Here is a 21,092-nt window from a genome sequence, read left to right as displayed (position 1 = left end):
GACCCTGAGTACTATCTTGTGTCAAAGATCTTGTTGAGACGAATAAAACGAGCCTAAACACGAAGTGGTTTAGTTGCATGGTTGATTGGTACTGGTGACCACCTTCCGGCTCCATCATCAGACCCTGAGTACTATCTTAAGTCAAAGATCTTGTTGAGCCGAATCAAACGAGCCCAAACACGAAGTGTTTTAGTTGCATGGTTGATTGGTACCGGTGACCACCTTCCGGCTCCATCATCAGACCCTGAGTACTATTTTGTGTCAAAGATCTTGTTAAGACGAATAAAACGAGCCTAAACACGAAGTGGTTTAGTTGCATGGTTGATTGGTACCGGTGACCACCTTCCGGCTCCATCATCAGACCCTGAGTACTATCTTGTGTCAAAGATCTTGTTGAGACGAATCAAACGAGCCCAAACACGAAGTAGTTTAGTTGCATGGTTGATTGGTACCGGTGACCACCTTCCGGCTCCATCATCAGACCCTGAGTACTATCTTGTGTCAAAGATCTTGTTGAGACGAATAAAACGAGCGTAAACACGAAGTGGTTTAGTTGCATGGTTGATTGGTACCGGTGTCCACCTTCCGGCTCCATCATCAGACCCTGAGTACTATTTTGTGTCAAAGATCTTGTTAAGACGAATAAAACGAGCCTAAACACGAAGTGGTTTAGTTGCATGGTTGATCGGTACCGGTGACCACCTTCCGGCTCCATCATCAGACCCTGAGTACTATCTTGTGTCAAAGATCTTGTTGAGACGAATCAAACGAGCCCAAACACGAAGTAGTTTAGTTGCATGGTTGATTGGTACCGGTGACCACCTTCCGGCTCCATCATCAGACCCTGAGTACTATCTTGTGTCAAAGATCTTGTTGAGACGAATAAAACGAGCGTAAACACGAAGTGGTTTAGTTGCATGGTTGATTGGTACCGGTGTCCACCTTCCGGCTCCATCATCAGACCCTGAGTACTATTTTGTGTCAAAGATCTTGTTAAGACGAATAAAACGAGCCTAAACACGAAGTGGTTTAGTTGCATGGTTGATTGGTACCGGTGACCACCTTCCGGCTCCATCATCAGACCCTGAGTACTATCTTGTGTCAAAGATCTTGTTGAGACGAATCAAACGAGCCCAAACACGAAGTAGTTTAGTTGCATGGTTGATTGGTACCGGTGACCACCTTCCGGCTCCATCATCAGACCCTGAGTACTATCTTGTGTCAAAGATCTTGTTGAGAATAATAAAACGAGCGTAAACACGAAGTGGTTTAGTTGCATGGTTGCTTGGTACTGGTGACCACCTTCCGGCTCCATCATCAGACCCTGAGTACTATCTTAAGTCAAAGATCTTGTTGAGCCGAATCAAACGTGCCCAAACACGAAGTGGTTTAGTTGCATGGTTGATTGGTACCGGTGACCACCTTCCGGCTCCATCATCAGATCCTGAGTACAGTCTTGTGTCAAAGATCTTGTTGAGATGAATAAAACGAGCCTAAACACAAAGTGGTTTAGTTGCATGGTTGATTGGTACCGGTGACCACCTTCCGGCTCCATCATCAGACCCCGAGTACTATCTTGAGTCAAATAAATACATATAGAATGTCAGGTCGTTTCAAATATTTTTAATACTGTCCGGTAGTTTATTAAACTGTACCATTAAAAATTATAATACTATAAAAACAGTGCTAGGATCAAAGTCTCTCGTTGCGGTTTACACGCACACAGTAAAGCGTTTTACACGGCGCCCGCCGCACACAATGATAAAAAACCTCGTCGTCGCCGTTGAAAATGTGCGGAGCCGACCGACACACGTCCTACCTGTACAAGCTCTGCCGCGGCACTGAGCTGGCGAGCGCGCGTCATCGGTAATATAGAGTAGTTTTCAAAAAATTGCCAAAAAATTATAGTAGAATTTCATAAACACTAATGTATACCAACAGTATAAGCAAACGTTGCAGATTGCTTGAGTATGAAAATGACTTCGATATTAAGTAGATTTTCGTAGAAATTGACACTTGTTTCGGAGAGAAAATTGAATTCGTTTTACTTAGATTTTCTCTTTCTCAAAGGTATGTAGGAAAAATATCGTTTGATATGCCTAAAGTACAGGGTATTAGTAATACAAAATAGCCAGGTTTAGCAGAGTAAACTTCTCAACATTTCCAAATAAGAGCTTGCCGTTCAGTGCTTCACGGGGTTATTCGGAAACGACCATCAGAAAAAAATTCATTACTAATTTAATAAGTCCTTTTTCTAATATTTACAACGATATTTAAAAAGATAAGAAGACGCTTTTACTGGAACACGTACTCATTGTTTCTAATAATGAGCACAAAGTCCTGAATTTCGTCGACTAGTATCATAAATTTTGCATTTTTTCGACTTTTCTTGTAAGAGCGCTCTTAATAGTTATATGATATAAGTCTTAAACGTATGTTAACATAAAAGGCATTGTCACCTTGAACACACCTTACACTTTTCCCATTGGAGAAAAGGAAAGTTTTATTATTTGTATTGTATTTCGTCAGGAGACAACCAAAACTCACTAATTATTATCACAATAGCAACAGTGAACCATAATAATACCTACATAAGGCTGATTTTTGTTTAATATTTTTTTTAGTAAATAGTGAGTTTTACTTGTCACCTGACGATTTACAATTGTATCTATCTACTTGCCCTTGCACTAGGGTGCACTTGTCTTAACTGGCTACTCAAACAGTCTGTCTCTTTAAAAATGTCGTGTCAGTGACAAGATTTCAATGTTCTTTGGAATAGTATGTAACGGGACCGGTTTCAATGTTTTGTTTTAGGAACGGGACTCTGTGATGTTAGGGGGGATATCACCACACCACGAGTACAATGACAGCAAATCCAGCACTGGGACTCTTTTAAGTTACAACCAGTTGAATTATAACGTCAACTTAAAACGGTAAGAACTTATATATGTAGTTACATTGAGACAGTGGGGAGACACTCCTGGCTTCGGTCGAGCTCGGCTCCGTTCGGCTCAGCATTGCTCCGAGCAATTATTAGGGTTGGCACCACTTGACTTCCTTGTGCGTGCACGACCACAGATAAGATAATCACTTGAATTTTGACAACCCTAAATAGCCGAAAGAAATAGTGCCATATATTAGAAAGGGATAGCATGATTCGACCCTGAATCGCTGTCAAGCTTCGAGTTTGTAGGAAGTGTCCTTTCTGTACGGTAGTACTATTATTTCTTCTGTGATTGAGATATGTATGCATGACCAGCAAGCATCAAACAATGTGGCATGGTGCAGTGTTCTATTGTACCCTGGCGTTCAAAAGTGCAAGGAGATGTTTCAACCGTAATATCAAGGTTACAGGTACAGTACAGTGCAATGCATAAGGTCAAAGCATGTGATTTGACAAGATAAAACGTTCTTCTATTAACCTTTTCGACGCCGTGTCAAACACAAAAGCTGTCACTCGGACGCTAAGTCACCGAAGTGTCAAAACTAAAATTAAACTTTATGCATATGCACGTAGGTCTACATTGCTCTATGGTCTGTGACGGATTAATCGGTCTTTGGCGTTGAACCTGCGGTACAGATATATCGGTCATTGGCGTCCAAAAGGTTAATACTTTCAACTCTTAATGAAAAAATCGGCCAAGTGCAAGTCGAACTCGTGCCCCACGTGTTCCGTAAACGCACATTTTTTAAATATTATTTGATGTGAAACGTGAGTGAAGCGTCTTGGCGTGGTCTTAACCGCATTGTATTTTCGCAGGTATTTTGACAGCCATCAAGATGATTTCGGACAAGAGGGGGCGAAAGTCACAGATATGACTTTAGTCCCATGTAAAGAATCAAATATGTTTAGTGGGTAAGTCAAATGTGCGAGTTAAAGCTTTATTGTATTTTTCGGGTTTAGTATTATCGCTTAAATTACAGAATTACATTAAATTTACATTAAGTTGGATCGAAAATAGTAGAGACCTATCTGGAAATATCTTGTTGTTTTGTCTTAAATCTGAATTAGACGGCGCGCAAACTCGCATGCGATTTTAGTTACATTGCGGACTGTCGGTTACGTCCAATTCAACCGACCGATCAAAAACCGCAATGTAATGAAACTCGCATGCGAGTTTTCGCATCGTCTAAATAAGCCCTTATAATGTTAATCTGTTACCTCTAGGGAATGTATGTCGCCTGTGACCCAGCACTCCGCCGACTCAATGGAGATGATCTCAGCGGAATCGGCGTACCTCATATCAGAGCAGAGCCCACTGACGCTGCCGTACGAGTACCAGCCCATAAGACTTACGGAATCCGTCTTGAATAAGTAAATAACTCTTACTTGTATATACATACTATACCTACATGTAAGCGTACATGTCAGCTGTTGACCACGACACTGCAAAGAGTATAACGACTAAGAAGCGTACAGTATCTATATTATAAGCGAGTGATCTGTTGGTAGCATAACTTTCGACGCTAGCAACTTCAGCAGGCAGGAGTGAACCCTTTTTATAAAGCCACAAGGTATATTTTACTATGTAACACTGGTCAAGAGGTCCTTCGTTTGTCAAACGCATCAATGTTAAAGTTTACACCTGTGAACTTGTAACATGTAGCTTTATACCTAAAAAGAGGTCACTCTTGTCGTCGACTCTTTAAAAAGCTGCGACCCTAAGATGGTTGCGCTTTTACCGTATGATATTGTGTACGTCAGTTTCTAATAAGTATTTAAGAGGTAAGTACATACGTACTGTGCAGTATGTTGAACACTCCATTTTTGAAGAACCACATAGGTACATAGTTCGTTCGTCGAAAATATCTTTCATGATTTAGGCATGTATGTAAATAATAATTATGCGACTATAGCGCTTATGTTCTGGTTTCCTAAGATAGCGGTGCCGTCATATAGCGACCGTCTTCATACAAAATAATACGCCTAAATATGGATGTCGTAGTATTTTGTATGGAGAGTTGGAGACGGCCGCTATATGACGGCACCGCTATCCTAGGAAACCAGATCTTAACTGTTCTAAAATCTCTTGAATATACTATTTATCTGTCCCACAGACACAATTCCGAAATGGAGAAGATGTTCGTGAAGACCCATCGCGAATGCCGACCGGCCAATAAAGAGGAGCGGGAGAAGTTGAACAACGAGAGCAAGCAGAAGAAGAGGGACCACCTCGTGCGCTGCAACGCGTCCTTCGTGCCCACCACCGTCAACGCGATACCGGCGGATCAGGTTAGTTGGTGTAAAATCCTTGCCCGCTTCGCCCGTATCCAAATTCAAGCAAATAGTTGCTATTTAAGGAGAAGAAGAAGAAAAAAGACATTTTCACCACACCAGCTCGGAAAGGCTTACTTTGCACGTCAAAAACTGATTGCATTTTATTCACATGTGAGGCAAAGTAATCAAATGCAAATTTTGAGTTGTTTTCTTATGTTTGCTGATAAAATTGACTTTTAAATGATTTTGGATGATAAATATTTAATAACATTCATTTGTATTTAATTTGGTTTGATTTAGTTTGATTTTTACATTTAATATTTGCTTCGGGTTGGTGTGGTGAAAAATTTTGTGTTTTATTCGGGGGCAAATTTTGTTTAACCCTCGTGCTTTGAAACCTTCGCAACGCTCAAGATTCCATTTTTCGAACCACGAGCGTAGCGAGTCAATTTTGGAACCTTTCACTTACTCGGGTATCAATATTAGCACGAGCGGTTAAACAACAAAACAAATAACTATTATTCCATAAAGCACACATACACAGGACAATACGATGAAATAAATAAGATAAAGAGAAAATAATTAGAACAGAAGACAAAGAAATTATGTACACATTAAAAAAACAAAACAGACATAAAAATACACACTTGGGTCCAGCAATGTGTGCCGTAGGGAATGACCCTGTCTTATCATATTGTTACAATTTGTTGTGAAATCTTAGAGTTAGACCGTAAAAAGTCTGCAGCGAATTTGATAGCCCACGCAGTGCAAGTGTCTTTTTAAACGTCAAACTTCTATGAAATTATGACGTATAAATAACACTTACACTGAGTGGGCTATCAAATCCGCTGGAGACTTTTATTGGTGCGACTATACTCCCTTATTCATAAAACTTTACGGGCTTGATTTAGTTAAAGACAAACGATTATTAGCTAAATAATTGAGGTTTGTAGCGCGTTTATGGATACAGGGGTTAATATTTACATATTTTGATTAGTTTTTTTTTAATTAATGGAAGTTCAGTGTTCACAGCCGCACGGACTGAAGCGAGCTTCGAAGCCCCTGGACGCGGAGGCGGGCACGCACAAGCAGCACTGCGCGTCGTCGCGGCAGATGCGCCGGCGGCAGCCCTCCTGCTCCGTGCCCGCGCTGCCCTCCGTCTCCGTCGCCACCGTCTGTAAGTTCACATCTATTTCTATTTAAGAACCACAAAATAAATTAATAGTAACTATTAGGTACAGAAGACTCACTAACAAAACGCGTCTGTTACGATCAGGACAGATATGGCCGCTAGGTGGCGACAGCGCCACGCGCGGCTTATGGCTAGCTACGAAAATTGGTGGGGAACAAACTTACTTGTAGCTACCTGTTGCAAAGGGGTCATCCATTAATTACGTCACACGAATTTCTAGGTTTTTTGACCCCTCCCCCCCTCCTTGTCACACTTGGTCACGTTTGGCAAACCTCCTCCCCCCTAGTGTGACGTCACATTTTTTCTACGAAATCGCCAAATCGAATTAAGTAAGTACCTAAGTATTATTAATATTATATCAAAATATTTTTGACGATATAAATATTAGTAATTTTATAACCCAAAACTGCTTAGGAAAGAAAATTAAACGAATAAGAACGATTATCGTTTTAAAAACTTGTTATTCAAATGTACAGCGAATAAAATAATTTGAATAAATTTTCGGTTACTGATGAAGTTAAAGTGACGCGTGACGTCACAAAGTTTGTGTCTCCCCCCTCCCCCATGTCACAATATGTCACATTTTGTTGACCCCTCCCTCCCCCTAAACGTGTGATGTAATTAATGGATGACCCCAAAGCGACGAAATCGCGGAGTAAGCCACGCCTGGCAGAACACAGGTAGAAGATTAGATACGCACGTCAGGGAATCATAGTGTTTATAAATGAGAGAAACACAATGAACAGAGTTTTAGAGATTGTGAGGGCTGTTATACGAGTACGTGTTTTAAGTTTAAACTATGATTCTATAAAAATGTCTTTTGAAATCCATGCTATGTTTACATATTAAGTATGGGATATGTATGCATTTTCAGTGTTAAGATGCAAACTTAGCACGGTCGAAGACTTGTTATTACTAAAAAAATATGACCATGGCATGTCAAAAAGCATCGTCGCCTTTTTTCGCAGCCGAATTTTTGACTTTGCTGGTTCCCAAGAGTTTTTCAGTTCACTGCCAATATTATCTAGAAATCTCGTATTTATACCAGCTTTTTCTATTTGAAACCCTCAGCTACATCGGCGACCGTGTGGCAACAGAATTTCGTGGCCGGAATGAACACGTTCTTGCCGCAGCAAATGCCGCTAGTGAGCCCCATCTCTGCTGTGCCAGGTAAGGCAAACAAACATCTTTCCATAGATGGGTGAATCAACTTTTTTTGTGCTCTTCGTGTCCATATTTACCTCCTGGTCATACTTGAACCTCTAGCGACCCACCAAACAAGAAAATGTTGCATTCTAATTCGTATGAAACTCTAATTTGAAACAATTGAAAATAGAATGCAATTTGTTTTGTTTTAATGAACTAAAACAAAAGCAACCCTGTTCCATTTAGTTATGATTTAAACATTTAGATTATTTTTATTAGTAGGGTACATCGCCAATTATTAGCCAGTTTTCAATTACTGGCCACCTATACTAAAATGAATTCTGTGTATAGGTGAATAGAACTCATTTTTGTAAGAGGCGGCCAGTTATTGAACGAGTGGGTTGTGGATAAATTTCAGTTACTGGCCATTTTCCTTATACTGAAAATGAGTTTTATTTATCTGTAAATAGAATTCATTTTTGGAATAGGTGGCCAGTAATTGAAAACTGGCTAATAATTGGATTTTCGTACCTTATATACTAAAATGAACTTTGTTCACCTATAAATAGAAATCAAATTAAGTGGCCAGTAATTGGGGGGTGGCTAGTAATTGGCGATGTACCCTATAATGTTAATATATACATAATTTTTCCACTCTTTTGAAAATAATTCAGATGAAAATTATTTTTATGGTTCGATTTTAGTGATTCTCCTTATTCCTTTCTATTATTAGAAAAGCACTATACGTGCCTCGACAGGAATAACAATTTTTGGATTCGTTTTCTTTGCTGGCTCATCTTGACATCGTCCGACAAAAGAGATTCGCATCCACGAATTGCCATTTCCCGGCCACTGTGATCATGTACTATATATTAATGATAAGTTAACAATATAGAACTTTTGTAATCCTTGCAGGTTTCGTGCCCGTGTACTACTTACCAACGACGGTACCGTCCCCTACCGTGCCGGTTACGTCGACGACCAGCGCGCATGATCATAGCAAGCCGAATTCTTCACAATTGCAATTCCAAGCCCCGGCTGGTAAGTACTCTATTCGTGATACATGTGTGACCAAGGTGTGACCAGTTCTAAAATCATGTAGTTATTTGAGAAGAAGCGATATAGCATCACTTGTTCATTTTATTCTAAAGTAAAGCATGCTATGCTAAGAATTTCGACCATTGACCCGCACAATGCACAAGATGAGAAATCCTAAATGCATCCTCATTGGTTATCTGTATGAGGGGCGGAGTTTAGGTCGTTGCAAGGACTAATTATTACGCTATATATCACACTAATGCGGGTAATCATGCGTTGTGTATGAGTGAGACACCGCTATGTACGTATATGCCACGCAGACTTCAAAACGTGCCAAGTCAAAATTTCGATTAGTCAAAAATAAATTCGAATTAGAATGGAACGGGAGACCTTTTTATAGGCCTCTGCGCGGCTAGAGGTAAAACGCGAAGGCCAATAGTTTTAGAGTTAGGTACGAGTATTAGGACCAACATATATATGTATTTTTTAAATGTAGTTAATTGTTGTTTCCAGTGCAATACATGATGTACGGGCAGGCGGTATTCGGGTCTCCGATCGTGGTTTCGCAGATCAACCATCAAGCGCCTTATACGATGCCGCAAAACGTGATGCATACCCAAGGCTCTAACCCGCAGACCAATCTGAAGCTAACGAAGCGCAATTATGAGGAGGTATATTACCACATACCACTAGCCCACAATTAGGGAATGCAAATCGGTTATTTTCGGTTATTTTTTGTATGGAAATAATCGGTTATTAACCGAAACCGCGGTTATTTCCATACAAAAAATAACCGATTTGCATTCACTACCCACAATCTAGTTTTAGAACACCATTAGTTACACACTTTAATTTAGTTTCACTGCGTAAATGCGTATATAAGTATGTATATGTGTGCTTCAAATTGAACCACTTTCTGATATTTGATTAAGTTGAGGAGTAGATACTTGCACTCGAAAGCTAGCCAAAGGAACTTCTCGACGGAAAAACACAAACACATCGAATTTTGGCTCATTAGTTATAAGTTAGGTCCCGAGAAGTAATGCCTAAAATGAATGTTGTTAAATATTCAAATTAAGGTCACACAACAATATCTCGCCAAATAGCCAACGTAGACTGTATCCTAAAATAAAATGGTCCTTCATTTTAACTGCTTTGAGTTGGTCCACTACTCCACGGTGTTCTGTTTATATCAGCATTAAATATAGTCGAGCTCATAAATATGTATACATATTTTCATCTTGTCGCAATGTATTTAAGTGAAAAATGTATACAATATTTATTAACTCGATTGTCCAAGTTATGTATGTAAAAGCTCATTTAAACGGTGCGAGAACTCGCATGCGAGTTTTATTACATTGCGGTATTTGATTGGTCGGCAGAATTGGAGGTAACAGTTCTCAATGTAACTAAAATCGCATACGAGTTCGCGCGCCGTATAAATCAGTCCTAAGTGTTGAATTGTGTATGTGACGGCAGGCGTGTGAGCCGACCCCCCCGCTGAAGCCGCCCGGCAAGTCGGCGGTGCTACGCGAGAAGAAGCGCGCGGCCGCCATCGCCGCGGCCGCCTCCGCGCCCTCCCCGCCCGCCTCATCCCGGAGCGTCAACACCAGCCTCAACACCAGCATATGCTCCGCCACTGACGCGCTCAACAGGGTATGTTACAATTATACAGCCTTCGACAATAGTATATTATGAATTATGATTTATGAACGCTTATGGCTCCTCTACACGATGGGCCAACGCCGGCCAATCCAAGGGACGCATTTATGCGTTAGAGGGAGCAAGTGATATTGCTATCTCATTCTACCGCATGGCTGCGTCCCTTGGAGTGGCCGAAGTTGGCCCATCCTGATTTAGTTATGTTTTATCTCTTTCTTACAAATACATAAGTCAAAATGACAGATAAAGACGAACGTTTAGCTAATTGAGGCGTGTAGCGCGCTTATGAATAAGGGGGTTACATTATACAATCGTAGAATTTTAGTGCCAGTTTAGCATTAGAAAACAATTCTATCGAACGAACTTTTTGCAGTCGTGTAACAATTTACCCCTTCATTCATAAAACTATACGTGCCTGATTTAGTTATGTTTTATCCCTTTCATACAAATACAGAAGTCAAAATGACAGATAAAGACGAACGTTTAGCTAATTGAGGCGTGTAGCGCGTTTATCAATAAGGGGGTTACATTATACAATCTCGGACAAACGTACGAACGCTTAGGCCGATTTGTGGTTGGATTTTAGTTCCAATTTAACATTAGAAAAAATTCTATCGAACAAACTTTTTGAAGTCGTGTAACAATTTACCCCTTCATTCATAAAACTTTACGGGCCTGATTTAATTATGTTTTATCCTTTTGTTACGAAACCCGCGACATATCGTTTTAGCTGTGCCATTCATGTGCATCTTTAATTGATCTGCTCCTCGTCATATTTACGACCGGTCTGGCCTAGTGGGTAGTGACCCAGCCTGCGAAGCCGAAAGCCGATTTATTTGTATGATGATACAGATATTTGTTCCTGAGTCATGGATGTTTTCTATGTATTTAAGTATTTGTATATTATATATATCGTTGTCTGAGTACCCACAACACAAGCCTTCTTGAGCTTACTGTGGGAGTTAGTCAATCTGTGTAAGAATGTCCTATAATATTTATTTATTATTATTTATTTATTAACAGAGTAATGAAGCCGTCCCAGAGTCGTCGGCGTCGCGAGACAGCAAGATGAAGAGCGAGGGGACCGTGGAGCACACGGACGAGGAGTCGAACTACTCCTCCTTCTATAGCTCCTTCTTCAAGACCGACTCGGGCAGCGCGGAGGACAGCGGCGACGCCAAGAATAAACTCAACCCGACCGACTGTGTAAGTGTTATCTATCTAATACCTTTTGGCCTGTCACATCAATAAGATGATGGCTTAAACAGCGTCTATATTAAGAGTGCGGCACTTCCGCAAATGACTATTAAGTCCAATGCGAGAGCGGCAGCCGCGACCGCATAGCTGGCAGGAGAATGCCGTGCCCGGTGACGAAGGTGGGAGAGCGGCGCGCTGGTGTCTCAGTACTGAAGCGTGGTTTAGCCTTCTATGTATATATATATCGGGAATCTCGGAAACGACTAACATTTTGATGAAATTTGCTATATCGGTTTTCGGGGGCGATAAATCGATCTAGCTAGGTATTATCTCTGGGAAAACGCGCATTTTTGAATTTTTGTACGTTTTCAGATCAAAGCTCGGTCTCCCAGATATTTCTTTATAATAAGCATATCTACCAATCATACTCATTGTATGAGGGTTATTAATTACTTTCATTAATTTAACCATCCCCGGCGATACTCGTAAAGCCTAATTGGACAGTAAAGGAAAATCAGAAACTGTATGAGAAAACTACAGTAGTTTTGCAGAACAATTAGGCCTTAAGGAAAATTGCATAAGTAGAAAGATTTTCAATAAATTTATATATAATCGATCAGAGAAGCCCAAGATCGAACCTGGTAAATTATCTTTAAAAAATTTGAATTCGTTTTATTGCGAAAATGACTGAAAATGTAAGTTTATGACTACTGGCATGGAAACTTTCAAGTTAATTCATTCTGTTAAGCTAAACACCGCCCTACGAGTAACAGTAGGAATATTTTCATTAGAGATGCCACGAATATTCGGCAACTATTCGGTATTCGGCCTATTCGGCCACTTTACCGAATATTCGGTATTCGGCCGAATGTTGCCTCTTATTCGGCCGAATACCGAATATCTGTTACACCTACCTAAAAAGAAAAAAATCACAAAAAAATAACCAAAAACTAGGTATATTTAATATCTAAAATGTATTCTTGGAAAGTGGTTAAATGAGAAGGCAAATTTTTGAGCATTTGTTGATTACAAAATATTTTATTTTTTATCATGGGTCTGATTTGATTGACTATGACTACATTCATTAATTCTGTTCAACATAAACATATATCTTAGCAAACGTTGTGCTTTGTTGGCGAACAGTTTTCATAATAATTGTGACTCAAAATGTTCGCATGTTATGCCGAATATTCGGTCGCCGAATATTCGGTATTCGGCCGAGAGAGGGGGCCGAATATTCGGTATTCGGTATTCGGCCAAATTCACTATTCGGGGCATCTCTAATTTTCATCATACAATACGTCTTCTTATTATGAAAATTGACAAAGTTTTTTTTAAATATTTCGCTTCGATGTCCCTAAGATCTCTCATAATTTAACTTTAGTCCCATTTGGATGAAACAACTAGTATAATATTTGCGTGTGTTTATATGATACTATTTGTTTTTAGTCTGGTGCGTCCACGAATCCAGGCAATGATAACCCCCGCAACAAACAGATGCAGAGGAGAAAAAAGGAACCACCCTGGATGGAACAAGTACGTCTGATCGCATTGCAAACAAAAAACTAATACATATTTGAAACCCAGTGTGCGACTTATTTCCAACTGATTATTTGTGTGTAATATAATAATATATACCTACTTGGTATAGCGTTACGCATCAAAACGATTATACTTTTTTTCTACACCAGCACTTCTATTTGTGATATTTAAATTAACTTCATTTGTATTTTTTTTTAATGCCAACTTCTAGGCAAACAATCTACTTCAATTTTATTTATTATTTTAGCTATTTGCAGCTGTCTTATGAAAAAACTGAGTGAATGGTAAATAATTATGCACCTGTCGCACATAAAATACTAAAATTTAATTATTTTATTCCAGGTATGCGTAACATCGGAGTTGATATACAAATACCAGGTCGTAACAAAGAGTTTAGATGAAGTTTTAAAATCAGACAAAAAGAAGTTGGTCGCCGTCGAACAGGTAAGATTCCGTCAAGCCCTTAGCTATTTATCCTTTCCTTCCTTCTTTGTTTTGTCCTTATTATATATTATGCCACGGAAGTATATGACGGGCATTATTAAAATTATATCTAATAAAATTAAGTCATCCAATCGTATAAATGAGAAAACTTAATATATTAATGAAAATAATATAATTGTTTTAAATGAAAATTAACAATCTCTTCCTCACTAACATTATTCTTCTTCCTCGCGTTATCCCGGCATTTCGCCACGGTTCATGAGAGCCTGGGGTCTGCTTGACAACTAATTCCATGATTTGACGTAGGCACTAGTTTAAACGAAAGCGACTGCCATCTGACCTTCTAACCCAGAGGGTAAACTAGGACTAATCCCAATAAGGATTGGGATTAGTCCGGTTTCCTCACGATGTTTTCCTTCACCGAAAAGCGACTGGTAAATATCGAATGATATTTCGTACATAAGTTCCGAAAAACTCATTGGTACGAGCTGGGGTTTGAACCCGCGACCTCCAGATTGCAAGTCGCACGCTCTCACCGCTAGGCCACCACGCTTCCTCCTCACTAACATTATTATTTTTGTTTATCTTTGAGCCTTACAGCGCCATCTCGATTAGTCGTCAAATTTGAAGAACGAAATTATTAATGTATTTTTCTTAAAGTTATCAGTATTAACTCATACTCATAGATAGACCCGATGCAAAACATTTAGCGTCTTCTGTACCTAAACGCCCAAACATTACAGATGTAGTGTATTATCCTTTACTATCGTATTTTCACGGAAACGTACGAACGTGTCATGCATAAACGTGTCAGGGGGGTGGGGGAATGGTAATTTATTGGCTATTTTCTTAAATTACTTCTAAACTATTTATTATAAAATTACAATAAAATATATTTGAGACTCTCAAAATGAGCTCTTTCGTTTGATATGTAACACGATATAGTTTAAAAAGCATTTTTTTTAATTTTGTCATTGACCCCCCAAAAGTGGCCTCCATGTTTAAAATTCATTTGTTTACGTAAGATGTCCGTCTTTGGCTCACGAATTTACATATGTGTACCAAATTTCAACTTAATTGGTCCAGTACTTTTGGAGAGACAGACAGACGCACGACTGATCCTATAAGGGTTCCGTTTTATCCTTTCGAGGTACGGAACCCTAAAATCGGGAAAATGCGATGGTACCTTTACCATCGATGTAGTGCATAATCATTTTATGCACTTATACTTAAAATATACATGTACACCGGTCACGCTCTTGTCAAACACACTGTAAATACTTAGGTATACTAAAGATACAGAGTATAGTTTAAAAATTTGTTCCAGCCGTCGATGGTGAACGAGCAGCTGGGCCAGCTGTACATGGACCTTCAGCTGGAGGGCGTGGCGGCGCGCCTCACGCTCGAGGAGGGCGTCACCAGCTCCGGCAGCTCCGGCGAGGAGGGCCACAAGCTGTCCTTCAACGAACAAGCCAAGGTAATGAAACAACGGAGAACAACTTTATACTTTGTCAAAGAAGATATAACCCTCTTTTTGCGTTGCCGTAGTCGGGTAAAAAAAACGGGCAAGTGCGAGTCGGACTCGCGCACGAAGGGTTCCGTACCATAATGTAAAAAAAGGCAAAAAAAAAACGGTCACCCATCCAAGTACTGACGCCGCCCGACGTTGTTATAGCGGCAACAGAAATACATTATCTGTGAAAATTTCAACTGCCTAGCTATCACGGTTCGTGAGATACAGCCTGGTGACAGACGGACGGACAGCAGAGTCTTAGTAATAGGGTCCCGTTTTACCCTTTGGGTACGGAACCCTAAAAAGAAGCTTAGGGACCATAGCCACATACATCAATAATCATTTGCGTTCATATGTGTGCGCGGCACGTCTGTACACGCGTCATTGTGTATGTGCGGGTAAGTCGCTTTACTGAGAGGACGCCAGAAGTCCGCCAGATTCATGTCACGGCCAGTTGCGGGGCGAGGTAATACGGGGCGGGGCGGTGCGTGGCCGTTCTCTATGAGAATACTATTACTTATTCTGTGCCCATTGCCCATAAGCTTAACTGTCCATCGGTGGACCTTATGCCTTTTGTAATAAGGTCCACTGATGGACAGTTAAGTGTTGCTGTTTGTACAACACTAAGGGTCGGTTGCACCAAACTGTTCGTATCGTTAAAGAGTTCGCTAAATTTTTATGTATGGAAAGTTTCATAGTAAAGTCCCGGGGCGCGCCGGCTGACGTTGATCGGTCTGTCAAATGTGGTTGGTGCAACTGGCCCTAAGAGTAAGCAGCATCAATCTTAATTTTGTTTTGATAGCGTTTTGGGTATTCCTATTTGTCTCAGTCCTACGTGATAGGCGGGAACGATCCATGACCCTGCTGGACACAAATGGGAATGAAATATTGAATTACATGTGATGGAGCAAACTCGGATTACGCGCATTTATAAATCAAAATTAAAGTTTTATTAAACGATTTCTAGCTTGCTGAAAATTAATTCCTCAAAACGCTATTTTGGATCTAATTTGATAGGCCTATTATTCATTATTTACCGTAAACATTACCCTCCTTTGCGTCGCGTAGTCGGGTAAAAACGCATTATCATTTATATCGTCATAATTTCAGCGCGCGAGGAGAAAAAGGAAATATAGTAAACTGGTGATGATATATGAAGAGGACGCCCCGCTGCCCCCGCCCGAAGACGAGACGAGAGAGACGCAGCCCGAGCCCGAGCCCCAGCCCTCCACGTCAGTGGCCTAGCTCCTGAGCCCTGCACCACTTTCAATATGGACCGGAGTGCGTGCACGATGCTCTATACGAAAATTACAACTCGAGGCTCATATGGAAACGTAAGCGAACTGTAACGCCTCAGGATGGTATTCCACTTATCCAATTTCTTTGTCCAATGTGTCTTGCGTCTCACATTTTGTTTAGTGAGATAATGAGATGCATAGACATTGGACCAACATATTGGACAGATGCAACACTACCCTCAGCCACGAAACGCAAGTTCCAAGTTGAACGCTCAACGCTGACGCCGATCGCCATACGTTGACTAAACTAAAACAAACGTAGAGTCAGACCAAGAATAGTCTGCATTGGATTTAATAGCCCACGCAGTGAAAGTGTTATTTTAAGCGACAAATTTCTATGAAATTATGACGTATAAATGACACTTGCACTGCGTGGGCTATCAAATCCGCTGCAGACTTTTTTGGTCCGACTATGGTTTCGGAGCGTGCGTTCCGTTGCTCGGGTAACAGGAATCCTTACGATTTCATTTGCAACGCCACTGACATATCACAATAAGTTATACATCGTGTAATACATGGAAAGAGTTTTATGTAAATAGTTTGTATCTATACGGTGTATAGTTTCATAGTGATGAGACTCTGGATTGTAATTTGACTGTACTTGTGTTGTGCTCTACTATATTTGCCGACACGCTTGTTATGATGTAAAATAAGTTAAATAAATACTTAGGCTTAATGTTATTGGGTACCGACGTCGCTTTATCGCGGACGCATGTGCAATTTACTTGAGTTAAGTATCTTTATAAGAAATATTTTAGTTATCGTTAGTATAATAATATATTTTTTTAGTATAGAGTTTAATCCTTTGTTTGAGATGAAATATTCGTGTTAAAAGTAAATGAGAGAGTACTATTCACAATATTCTATACATCGACCTTGTACTGGTGATTCTCTTACAAACGGATTTAAATATTGTTGTGAACTACCTATCGGGAGATTTTATAGAGGACCTTTTTTTGCTCGAATATTAATATTACCTGTATATACATATTTGTATATTTAAAATACGTACTTTAACACAAATAAAACTAAACATCTATATATAGGGTCTATAGGTTAATGTAAAATGATAGTGAAAACATTCATATCTTTTGACTTGTTTTTTTTATATTTGTAATAAATAGCTCAGTAAACACGATTTACCTAACGTGCTTAGACTTAAAGTTAATATAAAATTTTGACTAAGTTCCGTTATCTTTACAAAACGTACAGTCTTGGGCAAAAATGCCAGACACCTTTATTTTTTTAAATTATACCTACCACCTACCTACATCTGAATTACGAAAATGTACAACATATAGTGTACACTTATATAAAACATTAACTGTGTAGAAAAAAAATCATAAGCCATGGAAATTCCTATATGTATAATGCTGCGACGAAAATGAAGGTATTTAACAAATAATAATTATGTTATTTTATTTACTGTCAATAATAATTGTGTGTACAGAAAAAAAAACACATTACAAAACACCATTTTTCTCAAGTAATATTCATACACATTTTGAAGTCTTGTGAAGTATATAATGTAAAAATTCTAATTGTATATTTACATGTTTTGAAAATTTATTACAAATTGTTTTGGAGGTTATCATAGATGGAATCATGTTTGTGCCTATGGCTGTAACAAAATGGTGAGTATTTAGGTAATTCATGGAAATCAAATATAGTATTACGCAAGTTTATAAGTTATAAATAACAAAGGGAATGACAGCATTCATTTTATCCTCGTTATAGGCATAGGTAAGGTTAGGTGGGGTCAGACTATCACCGGGTTAAGACTGTCACTCGTATGGAATCCTCATACTGTTTGTCTTGTCCCGGCAAAATAAACTATGTTGGTCTTACCCCACCTTACCTTAATAAGAAAGGTTTTTGATTAGATAAGTACACATTTGTTATTAATGTTACCTATCATTGTCATATCGTTAATTTAGTGCCTACGCAGATTGGAATTTTATGTAGACATGTTAAAAAGAAGCAAGTTACAGCAAACAGGCCCGTAGTTGTGATGTGATGTAGTGATACAAACTTGGTAAATTTTTCCTCACTTCTGGTATGAGAAACAACTCTTTTCTGCTCTGCGTAGATTGATCAAAAGCTAATATTACCTCATTATTTTCTCCCCACTTCTTTGTCCCGTTACTTAAGTTCGGCTACCACCGGTTTTGACATTGACAGATACGCTCACGTCTACGTTTACTTTCTATACATCTCGCTTGCACTAATATGCGAGTACGAGTGAGATGCATAGAAAGTAAGTTACTTAGACGCGAGCGTATCTGTCAATGTCAAAACCGGTGGTAGTGGTTCAGGAGCAAGTTACTTCCAGCTGGCATTTTTAAGTTTTTTAACAGACTTCAAGTAGGAGGTTCTCAATTGGATTGTATGTTTTTTTATTTATAAACTCTAAGCCTGAAATATAAAGTAAAAAAAAAATTTACACAGACTTCTTGGAAACTGTTTCTGAATGGTGTGTTTAACCAGATAATGTTTTTTCTCAAAAATGGACGGCAAAGTCGACTTTGCCGTCTAAAAAATAGGTCGCGAAGCGCGGAGTTTATGGTCAGTCAAAAATTAAAAAGTTAAAAACATTGCAGTCTCGATTTTGGGACTGCAATGTTGCATACAAATTCCATTATTTGTCGAGTTCCAAACTTTTTAAAAGTTCAAATGGCCATATCAAATGAAGGCACAGGCCCATTAAACAGCCAAACAGATGATTAGTACCGCGACTATTTAGTTGTCTCAAATAGGTTGGCGTATTTTCGGCAGAAAAATACACTTCTATTTTTTTATTAAAAAAATAAAAAGGCGGCAAGGGCTTTTCTCTGTGAAAATATATACGTAAGAACGTTGCTTTTGTAAAATGTTTCTATGATATTTATGTTTCTTGCACCATTTTTGAGAAAAGCACTATATGACTCGGCTGGAAGGCTACTTGCTGGCTTCGGATTCAATTAAACGGACTCCCAAGGTCGTCCGTTTAAAACGAATCCTCAGCCTGCAAGTAGCTACTTCCGAGCCTCGACAATAATGTACTATTAAACATCCAAACTCTGTATGGATGACGGTCAGAAAAAAAAATGTAAATATAAAAAGCACTAGTTACAAAAACCAACTTTGCGAACGCTAAATAGCTCTACATAAAGTAGCACTTTTTGAGCAAATGTATTAAAAATGTTATAAGAATGCGTTATGTACATATATTGTTGACTTAGTGTGACCAAAGAAGATATACTTACCTAATTACGTTTCCTGGAAACAAGCTACTACTTTTTAAGACGCATCTAAAGTACGATCTTAAAAAAGGCAAGGCATGTTTGTAAAATAAATAAGTAGCTACTGCTCTTACGGTACCTATATTTATGAGTATTTGGTTTTTCATTGGTTACTTTAACTGCACTACGTCATTCGATGGGACTACAATAGGTTGAGTTGAAGAAAATCAGTTCTTTGTAACACATACGAGTAAAATTGTAACAATGTTTTAAGCCTTATTTGGTGACATTTCAGAAATGTAAGTAATAAATGCTGTGTTTTGTTTGTACATATATATACAGGGCGTCCCACAGCTATGCCACATGGAGGGAAAGTACTCTGAATATTGTAGATGGAACATTTTACTGAAAGAAGACATTATTTTAATTTTAAAAACAATTTAAACTGCATTCATGATTTTTAAATAATTACATGGTTGAACCGGGAATCGAACCCGCTACACGAGAAAAAAAAAACACCCTGTAGCTTTTTCATCCCGATCGAAAGGCTTCATCATAAGGATTATTTTTTGCTAAATAACATAGTGTCAGAAACTAAAGGAAGACCATGAATTTTAACATTTGATGTGAAATTTAGCGAAATAATCAAAAGAGAGCGGCTTTGTATTCAACAGAATGACACTCATTTTGAGCATTTGATAAATTAAATTGGTTAATTTGAATTAAAAATGTTAAAATTCATGGGTTTCTTTTTATTACCGACACTATGTTATTTAGCAAAAAATAATCCTTATGATGAAGCCTTTCGATCGGTATGAAAAAGCTACAGGGTGTTTTTTTTTTCGTGTAGCGGGTTCGATTCCCGGTTCAACCATGTAATTATTTAAAAATCTATGAATGCAGTTTAAATTGTTTTTTAAATTAAAATAATGTCTTCTTTCAGCAAAATGTTCTATCTACAATATTCAGGGTACTTACCCTCCATGTGGCATAGCTGTGGGACGCCCTGTATAATAAAGACATCAACCACTATTTTTATACATAATAAATTAATAATTTTGTATGTATATTATATTTTCTAAAAAACAGGGGTAAACACGTTAGGTATTTTGAAGGAAGAATATAAATAATTCCTATACTGTGCCTAAGCCGAAATCAGTTTAGCAATTCAAACATAATCAATCTCACCTTTCTTTACTATCTATATTACTGTTGTAAATGTTAAATTAGAAAAAAAAAAGAATTGAAATATTCATTGATATTACCTACTTGTCCTTTTATTCTCTGTACGTTCAAGGGCGGCCAAACATGTGGCAATTCGTCGGAGTGTCAAACCGCTTATTTTATACATATATTAAAAAAAAAATATCTTAGTTATAAGCGGCTCGGCACTCGGCGAGTTTGCAAGTCTGGCTGCACCGCAACGCTTTTTAAAATTCTACGTTTGAGGTTAATACCACCGCCGTCGTGTAAAAGTACAAACGTTCCTAAATTTGAAATAAGGGTCTGGCTTTGGAACTGGCGGAGATAACTTTTGCTAGTACTCAGTATTTCACTTCCATTATGTTAATGTTGAACAATGTATATTGCACGATTGTGCTTGCGCGTATGTATACTTACA

At 38.7% G+C, this 21,092-nt stretch overlaps 1 protein-coding gene across 1 annotated transcript in view; it reads left to right on the top strand.

Annotated features, from left to right (window-relative positions):
* The window catches only part of LOC134679454 (period circadian protein), a 49,813-nt gene extending 30,188 nt beyond the window's left edge, over window positions 1-19,625 (top strand). The window contains exons 14-27 of the mRNA XM_063538367.1: window positions 2,815-2,933; window positions 3,761-3,856; window positions 4,169-4,315; window positions 5,059-5,233; window positions 6,251-6,395; window positions 7,482-7,580; window positions 8,472-8,597; window positions 9,108-9,265; window positions 10,074-10,250; window positions 11,280-11,462; window positions 12,903-12,989; window positions 13,338-13,439; window positions 14,767-14,916; window positions 16,063-19,625. Of these exons, the coding sequence (XP_063394437.1) occupies window positions 2,815-2,933; window positions 3,761-3,856; window positions 4,169-4,315; window positions 5,059-5,233; window positions 6,251-6,395; window positions 7,482-7,580; window positions 8,472-8,597; window positions 9,108-9,265; window positions 10,074-10,250; window positions 11,280-11,462; window positions 12,903-12,989; window positions 13,338-13,439; window positions 14,767-14,916; window positions 16,063-16,197 (1,899 nt within the window). The 3' untranslated portion in view covers window positions 16,198-19,625. The remainder of the gene's footprint in view (window positions 1-2,814; window positions 2,934-3,760; window positions 3,857-4,168; window positions 4,316-5,058; window positions 5,234-6,250; window positions 6,396-7,481; window positions 7,581-8,471; window positions 8,598-9,107; window positions 9,266-10,073; window positions 10,251-11,279; window positions 11,463-12,902; window positions 12,990-13,337; window positions 13,440-14,766; window positions 14,917-16,062) is intronic.
* The last annotated feature ends 1,467 nt before the right edge of the window (window positions 19,626-21,092 follow it).

Source organism: Cydia fagiglandana, chromosome Z (genome assembly GCF_963556715.1).
Source record: "Cydia fagiglandana chromosome Z, ilCydFagi1.1, whole genome shotgun sequence".
Lineage (NCBI taxonomy): Eukaryota > Metazoa > Arthropoda > Insecta > Lepidoptera > Tortricidae > Cydia > Cydia fagiglandana.
This window is presented reverse-complemented; position numbering and strand designations above follow the sequence as displayed.